A 9054-nucleotide genomic window follows, 5' to 3' on the forward strand; every position below is an offset into this window, starting at 1 on the left:
AGGGACACAAAGAAACTGAAAGTGAAAGGATGGAAAAAAATATTTCATGCAAGCTACAGCCAAAAGAAAGCAGGTGTAGCAATATTAATCTCAGATAAAATAGACTTCAAATGCAGGGATGTTTTGAGAGACAAAGAAGGCCACTACATACTAATAAAAGGGGCAATTCAGCAAGAAGAAATAACAATCGTAAATGTCTATGCACCCAATCAAGGTGCCACAAAATACATGAGAGAAACACTGGCAAAACTAAAGGAAGCAATTGATGTTTCCACAATAATTGTGGGAGACTTCAACACATCACTCTCTCCTATAGATAGATCAACCAGACAGAAGACCAATAAGGAAATGGAAAACCTAAACAATCTGATAAATGAATTAGATTTAACAGACATCTACAGGACATTACATCCCAAATCACCAGGATACACATACTTTTCTAGTGCTCACGGAACTTTCTCCAGAATAGATCATATGCTGGGACATAAAACAAGCCTCGATAAATTTAAAAAGATTGAAATTATTCAAAGCACATTCTCTGACCACCATGGAATACAATTAGAAGTCAATAACCATCAGAGACTTAGAAAATTCACAAATACCTGGAGGTTAAACAACACACTCCTAAACAATCAGTGGGTTAAAGAAGAAATAGCAAGAGAAATTGCTAAATATATAGAGACGAATGAAAATGAGAACACAACATACCAAAACTTATGGGATGCAGCAAAAGCAGTGCTAAGGGAGAAATTTATAGCACTAAACGCATATATTAAAAAGGAAGAAAGAGCCAAAATCAAAGAGCTAATGGATCAACTGAAGAAGCTAGAAAATGAACAGCAAACCAATCCTAAACCAAGTACAAGAAAAGAAATAACAAGGATTAAAGCAGAAATAAATGACATAGAGAACAAAAAAACAATAGAGAGGATAAATATCACCAAAAGTTGGTTCTTTGAGAAGATCAACAAGATTGACAAGCCCCTAGCTAGACTGACAAAATCAAAAAGAGAGAAGACCCATATAAACAAAATAATGAATGAAAACGGTGACATAACTGCAGATCCTGAAGAAATTAAAAAAATTATAAGAGGATACTATGAACAACTGTATGGCAACAAACTGGATAATGTAGAAGAAATGGACAATTTCCTGGAAACATATGAACAACCTAGACTGACCTGAGAAGAAATACAAGACCTCAACCAACCCATCACAAGCAAAGAGATCCAATCAGTCATCAAAAAGCTTCCCACAAATAAATGCCCAGGGCCAGATGGCTTCACAGGGGAATTCTACCAAACTTTCCAGAAAGAACTGACACCAATCTTACTCAAACTCTTTCAAAACATTGAAGAAAATGGAATACTACCTAACTCATTTTATGAAGCTAACATCAATCTAATACCAAAACCAGGCAAAGATGCTACAAAAAAGGAAAACTACCGGCCAATCTCCCTAATGAATATAGATGCAAAAATCCTCAACAAAATACTTGCAAATCGAATCCAAAGACACATTAAAAAAATCATACACCATGACCAAGTGGGGTTCATTCCAGGCATGCAAGGATGGTTCAACATAAGAAAAACAAACAATGTATTACAACACATTAAAAACTCGAAAGGGAAAAATCAATTGATCATCTCAATAGATGCTGAAAAAGCATTTGACAAAATCCAACATCCGTTTTTGATAAAAACACTTCAAAAGGTAGGAATTGAAGGAAACTTCCTCAACATGATAAAGAGCATATATGAAAAACCCACAGCCAGCATAGTACTCAATGGTGAGAGACTGAAAGCCTTCCCTCTAAGATCAGGAACAAGACAAGGATGCCCGCTGTCACCACTGTTATTCAACATTGGGCTGGAAGTGCTAGCCAGGGCAATCCGGCAAGACAAAGAAATAAAAGGCATCCAAATTGGAAAAGAAGAAGTAAAACTGTCATTGTTTGCAGATGATATGATCTTATATCTAGAAAACCCTGAGAAATCGACGATACAGCTACTAGAGCTAATAAACAAATTTAGCAAAGTAGCGGGATACAAGATTAATGCACATAAGTCAGTAATGTTTCTATATGCTAGAAATGAACAAACTGAAGAGACACTCAAGAAAAAGATACCATTTTCAATAGCAACTAAAAAAATCAAGTACCTAGGAATAAACTTAACCAAAGATGTAAAAGACCTATACAAAGAAAACTACATAACTCTACTAAAAGAAATAGAAGGGGACCTTAAAAGATGGAAAAATATTCCATGTTCATGGATAGGAAGACTAAATGTCATTAAGATGTCAATTCTACCCAAACTCATCTACAGATTCAATGCAATCCCAATCAAAATTCCAACAACCTACTTTGCAGACTTGGAAAAGCTAGTTATCAAATTTATTTGGAAAGGGAAGATGCCTCGAATTGCTAAAGACACTCTAAAAAAGAAAAACGAAGTGGGAGGACTTACACTCCCTGACTTTGAAGCTTATTATAAAGCCACAGTTGCCAAAACAGCATGGTACTGGCACAAAGATAGACATATAGATCAATGGAATCGAATTGAGAATTCAGAGATATTCCCTCAGATCTATGGCCGACTGATCTTTGATAAGGCCCCCAAAGTCACTGAGCTGAGTCATAACGGTCTTTTCAACAAATGGGGCTGGGAGAGTTGGATATCCATATCCAAAAGAATGAAAGAGGACCCCTACCTCACCCCCTACACAAAAATTAACTCAAAATGGATGAAAGATCTCAATATAAAAGAAAGTACCATAAAACTCCTAGAAGATAATGTAGGAAAACATCTTCAAGACCTTGTATTAAGCGGCCACTTCCTAGACTTTTCACCCAAAGCACAAGCAACAAAAGAGAAAATAGATAAATGGGAACTCCTCAAGCTTAGAAGTTTCTGCACCTCAAAGGAATTTCTCAAAAAGGTAAAGAGGCAGCCAACTCAATGTGAAAAAATTTTTGGAAACCATGTACCTGACAAAAGACTGATATCTTGCATATATAAAGAAATCCTACAACTCAATGACAATAGTACAGTCGGCCCAATTATAAAATGGGCAAAAGATATGAAAAGACAGTTCTCTGAAGAGGAAATACAAATGGCCAAGAAACACATGAAAAAATGTTCAGCTTCACTAGCTATTAGAGAGATGCAAATTAAGACCACAATGAGATACCATCTAACACCGGTTAGAATGGCTGCCATTAAACAAACAGGAAACTACAAATGCTGGAGGGGATGTGGAGAAATTGGAACTCTTATTCATTGTTGGTGGGACTGTATAATGGTTCAGCCACTCTGGAAGTCAGTCTGGCAGTTCCTTAGAAAACTAGATATAGAGTTACCATTCGACCCAGCGATTGCACTGCTCGGTATATACCCGGAAGATCGGAAAGCAGTGACACGAACAGATATCTGCATGCCAATGTTCATAGCAGCATTATTCACAATTGCCAAGAGATGGAAACAACCCAAATGTCCTTTAACAGATGAGTGGATAAATAAAATGTGGTATATACACACGATGGAATACTACGCGGCAGTAAGAAGGAACGATCTGGTGAAACATATGACAACATGGATGAACCTTGAAGACATAATGCTGAGCGAAATAAGCCAGGCACAAAAAGAGAAATATTATATGCTACCACTAATGTGAACTTTGAAAAATGTAAAACAAATGGTTTATAATGTAGAATGTAGGGGAACTAGCAATAGAGAGCAATTAAGGAAAGGGGAACAATAATCCAAGAAGAACAGATAAGCTATTTAACGTCCTGGGGATGCCCAGGAAGGACTATGGTCTGTTAATTTCTGATGGATATAGTAGAAGCAAGTTCACAGAAATGTTGCTATATTAGGTAACTTTCTTGGGGTAAAGTAGGAACATGTTGGAAGTTAAGCAGTTATCTTAGGTTAGTTGTCTTTTTCTTACTCCCTTGTTATGGTCTCTTTGAAATGTTCTTTTATTGTATGTTTTTCTTTTTTTTTAATTTTTTTTTAATTTTTTTTTTTTCATACAGTTGATTTAAAAAGGAAAAAAAGGTTAGGAAAAAAAAAAAAAAAAAGGGAAAAAATATGTAGTGCCCCCTTGAGGAGCCTGTGGAGAATGCAGGGGTATTGGCCTACCCCACCTCAATGGTTGCTAACATGACCACAGACATAAGGGACTGGTGGTTTGGTGGGTTGAGCCCTCTACCGTAGGTTTTACCCTTGGGAAGACGGTTGCTGCAAAGGAGAGGCTAGGCCTCCCTATAATTGTGCCCAAGAGCCTCCTCCCGAATGCCTCTTTGTTGCTCAGATGTGGCCCTCTCTCTCTAGCTAAGCCAACTTGAAAGGTGAAATCACTGCCCTCCCCGCTACGTGGGATCAGACACCCAGGGGAGTGAATCTCCCTGGCAACGTGGAATATGAATCCCGGGGAGGAATGTAGACCTGGCATCGTGGGACGGAGAACATCTTCTTGACCAAAAGGGGGATGTGAAAGGAAATGAAATAAGCTTCAGTGGCAGAGAGATTCCAAAAGGAGCTGAGAGGTCACTCTGGTGGGCACTCTTATGCACACTTTAGACAACCCTTTTTAGGTTCTAAAGAATTGGGGTAGCTGGTGGTGGATACCTGAAACTATCAAAGTACAACCCAGAACCCATGAATCTCGAAGACATTTGTATAAAAATGTAGCTTATGAGGGGTGACAATGGGATTGGGAAAGCCATAAGGACCACACTCCACTTTGTCTAGTTTATGGATGGATGAGTAGAAAAATAGGGGAAGGAAACAAACAGACAAAGGTACCCAGTGTTCTTTTTTACTTCAATTGCTCTTTTTCACTCTAATTATTATTCTTGTTATTTTTGTGTGTGTGCTAATGAAGGTGTCAGGGATTGATTTGGGTGATGAATGTACCAGTATGTAATGGTACTGTAAACAATTGAAAGTACGATTTGTTTTGTATGGTTGCGTGGTATGTGAGTATATCTCAATAAAATGAAGATTGAAAAAAAAACATATTTGTACATTTCATCACAATTGTTTAGCACTTTAGGTTTCACTGAGTTATATAGTCCCAGTCTTTATCTTTCCTCATTCCTTCTGGTGTCCCACATGCTACTAACCATCCTGTTTCAACCATACCCACAGTCATCTTTGTTCAGTGTACTTACATTGCTGTGCTGCCATCACCCAAAATTGTGTTCCAAACCTCTCACTCCTGTCTTTCCCTATCTGTCTGTAGTGCTCCCTTTAGTATTTCTTATAGAGCCGGTATCTAATTCACAAACTCTCTCATTGTCTGTTTGTCAGAGAATATTTTAAGCTCTCCCTCGTATTTGAAGGACAGTTTTGCCAGATATAGGATTCTTGACTGCTGGTTTTTCTCTTTCAGCATCTTAAATATATCACACCACTTCTTTCTTGTCTCCATGGTTTCTACTGAGAAATAAGCATATAGTCTTACCAAGCTTCCTTTGTATGTGATGGATTGCTTTTCTCTTGCTGCTTTTAGGATTCTCTCTTTTTCTTTGGTGTTTGATAATCAGATTATTAAGTGTCATGGCATAGGTCTATTCATATTCTGTTTGGGGTATGCTGTGATTCTTGGATCTGTAATTTTATGTCTTTCATAAGAGATGACAAATTTTCATTGATTATTTCTTCTATTATTGCTTCTGCCCCTTTTCCCATCTCTTCTCCTTCTGGGACATCCATGACATGTACATTCCTGCATTTTGTGTTGTCATTCAATTCCCTGAGATGTTGCTCATATTTTTCCCTTCTCTTCTCTATCTGTTCTTTTGTGTGTAGGATTTCAGGTGTCTTGTTCTCCAGTTCCTGAGTGTTTTCTTCTGCCTCTTGAGATCTTCTGTTGTTTGTCTCCATTGTGTTTTTCATCTCTTGTGTTGTGCCTTTCATTTCCATAGATTCTGCCAGTTGTTTTTACCAACTTTCAATTTCTACCTATGTTCACCCAGTGTTTTCATTATATGCTTCATCTCTTTTGCCATATCATTCCTGAACTCATATTTCTTTGAAAATCTTTAATTGATTGTTTCATTAAATTGAAACAATATCTCAACTGTATCTTAATTGAGGTGTAAGTTTGTTACTTTGTCTGGGCCATATCTTCATTTTTCCTAGTGTAATTTGTAGTTTTCTGTTGTCTAGGCATCTGGTTTCCTTGGTTACCCCAATCAGATTTTCCCAGAATGGGTTCAGAATGGGGTTGTATTCAGTTTCAAGTTTCCCTGAGGGTGTATCTTAGAAGATTCACAGACTTTCCTGTGCGATCTCTAGCTGCTGTGCTTTTCATAACCTGTCAGCCTGTTGCTCCTGACTGGTGTGGCCCCTTTAGTTCTCAGCTTAGGTTGTTTCTGGTTTGATTGTTTCCCCCCAGGCCCTGGGGTATGAGTTCTGAAGGGAAGGCTGGCATTAGAGCTGGGGCCCCACCTCCTTCCTCTTAAGGAAGATACATCCCCTAGGGAGTTATCTTCTACATTTGAATTATTCCTTTGTCTCTCTGACTCTGTTATCGCCACCTCTGTCTGGGTCAGAGTGCAGCAAATTGAAAATGGTTGAGGCTCTCTCCACTGAGCCACTCAGGTTGAGAAAAAGAAAAAGGGAAAGAAAGCCCCCTTTCACGGCCAGCCCATGCCCCCCAGTCTTGCCCATCAGTCAAAGAGAGCACCTGGTCTTCTGGGCTCCCTTTCCTGGGGCACAAGTATTTTCTGGCTCATTAATGTCCATCATCACTAAAAGTTTCTGTCTGCTTGTTAGGGTTTGTCTATGTTTGTAGCTTATATTCAGCAGTTCACATTTGTTAATAAAACCCCAGTTGAAGCTGGGCTGAGCTGTATTCTCTTGCTGTAGGACTGCTGATTTCTCCTACAGCAAGGTCTTGTAGCTCAGCCTGCCACGGGGGGAGGGAGTCCCGGTGTGTTTCCACAGTTTTTACTTACAGATTTTATGCTGTGATCTCAGCATTCCACTCAATCCAGGTTGGTGTACGATGTATGAACAGTCACAATTTGTCCCCCAGCAGTTGTTCCAAATTATTTACTAGTTGTACCTGGTTGTTTATTAGTTGCTCCAGGAGACTAACTACATTCCTCTCCTCTCTATGCTACCATCTTGCCCCTCACTCAAAAAATAGCTTTTTGAGGTGCTTGTTGTTACTAGATTGTCATTATTTCTAAGCCTTCTTAAAGGCCAAGCTGGGAAATTAGAAAAATCTTTTATTTGGATAGGTGGAGGAATGGAATCACAGGATTTTACTCATATTTCCAATTCAAATATAAAATCACAAAGTGTTTTACTATTTCATACTTGCTTCTCTTTTCTGCAGAAAATATTGATTCCTAAAATATTAACATGATTACATGATTTTTTATCCTATCATATGACTTAGTTTCAAAAATAGCAATACATCTAATGATAAAACTCTTCATTGCAGTATAAACTTTTATTATAGTTCTTTTTGTCATTAACCCAGTTGAGATATACAGACCAAAATACTGTTTAAAAAATCAATTGCTAAAATTAGCTTTTCTGTGTGATTATGCCACCAAGTTAAATACAGTTCAGTTCATTTTTTCATTGTTTATTGTTCCCAATCTTTAGATTTATTTTTTCTTTTTTAGTTTAATTTTTAATTCTGTAATAAAAAGTCAAACTTAATAAATACATTCATAGACGTCTCACTTCCATCTCTGATTTCTCTGCCAGGTTTCCTCTCCCTACTTGTAGGTAAGAATTTTCATTAATGTCTGGCTCATCTTTCCATTGATTATTGTTGAAAAGACAAGCAAATGTATAATTTGTTTTTTTCATATCCTCTATTTACTTACACTATACACTAAAAAGTAGCAATTTCAACCACTATAAATTGATCTTGATTTTTTAATAGCAATATATATTGAGATAGGTGTTGGTAGCTTCTTCGTTCCCGCGTCCTCTTTGAGATACAGCAGTGCGTCTATGGCAGAACCGCAGCCCGCAGCCGGCCTTACCGACGAGGCTGCCCTCAGTTGCTGCTCCGATGCGGACCCCAGCACCAAGGATTTTCTATTGCAGCAGACCATGCTACGAATTAAAGACCCTAAGAAGTCATTAGATTTTTATACAAGAATTCTTGGAATGACGCTACTTCAAAAATTAGATTTTCCCACTATGAAATTTTCACTCTATTTCTTGGCTTATGAGGATAAAAATGACATCCCCAAAGATAAAGATGAAAAAACAGCATGGGTATTCTCCAGAAAAGCTACACTTGAGCTGACACACAATTGGGGTACTGAAGATGATGCAACTCAGAATTACCACAATGGCAATTCAGACCCTCGAGGATTTGGTCACATTGGAATTGCTGTTCCTGATGTACATGGTGCTTGTAAAAGATTTGAAGAACTGGGAATCAAATTTGTAAAGAAACCTGATGATGGTAAAATGAAAGGCCTGGCATTTATTCAAGATCCTGATGGCTACTGGATTGAAATTTTGAATCCTAACACAATGATAACTATTATTTAGTTCTATGAGACTACGTCTTTGTGATTTCAATGAAGACATTGTAGAGGACAAAAAGGAAACAATGTGGTTCAAGGTAGTTATGTAACAAAAGCATTGAGGACTAATGGATCATTGTCCTAGTTCAAATTATTCTTAAATTCATTTCTTTTTCCTACTTCACCTAACTGTTCAGTAATTCTGGTTTTAAAATAGTGCTTTTATCTTATGCCCTTGAATGTAATTCTTTAACTTTACTTTTGAAGTAATAATTAGAACAGTTCCCTTCAGACACTGCATTGGCCTTCATCTGTCTTCTAAATAAGACATTTTTTAAGCCTTTCTTTGAATCATCATTTTCAAAAAAACATTTAACATGTTTTTGTTGTGGATATCTTCTGGGGTTTCATTCCTCAGAAATAACTTTTCCCAATGAAAAGTAAGGAAAACACTGAACAAAAATGAAACCTCATGTGTACTTCAAACAGTATAAAGAATTGTGTTACAAAAGAAAAGTTCCTCTTGGGAGCAATTGAGA

The 9054-nt window shown here is 37.5% G+C and overlaps 1 protein-coding gene across 1 annotated transcript; it reads left to right on the plus strand.

The window, feature by feature from the left end:
* The first annotated feature begins 7941 nt into the window (after positions 1–7941).
* On the plus strand, positions 7942–8669 carry LOC119507943 (lactoylglutathione lyase). Its single transcript, XM_037801274.1, has one exon. The coding sequence runs from the start codon at positions 7989–7991 to the stop codon at positions 8538–8540; it is 552 nt and encodes a 183-aa protein (XP_037657202.1). The 5' UTR covers positions 7942–7988; the 3' UTR covers positions 8541–8669.
* Positions 8670–9054: the final 385 nt, after the last annotated feature.

The sequence above is a fragment of the Choloepus didactylus genome, chromosome 13 (genome assembly GCF_015220235.1).
Source record: "Choloepus didactylus isolate mChoDid1 chromosome 13, mChoDid1.pri, whole genome shotgun sequence".
Lineage (NCBI taxonomy): Eukaryota > Metazoa > Chordata > Mammalia > Pilosa > Megalonychidae > Choloepus > Choloepus didactylus.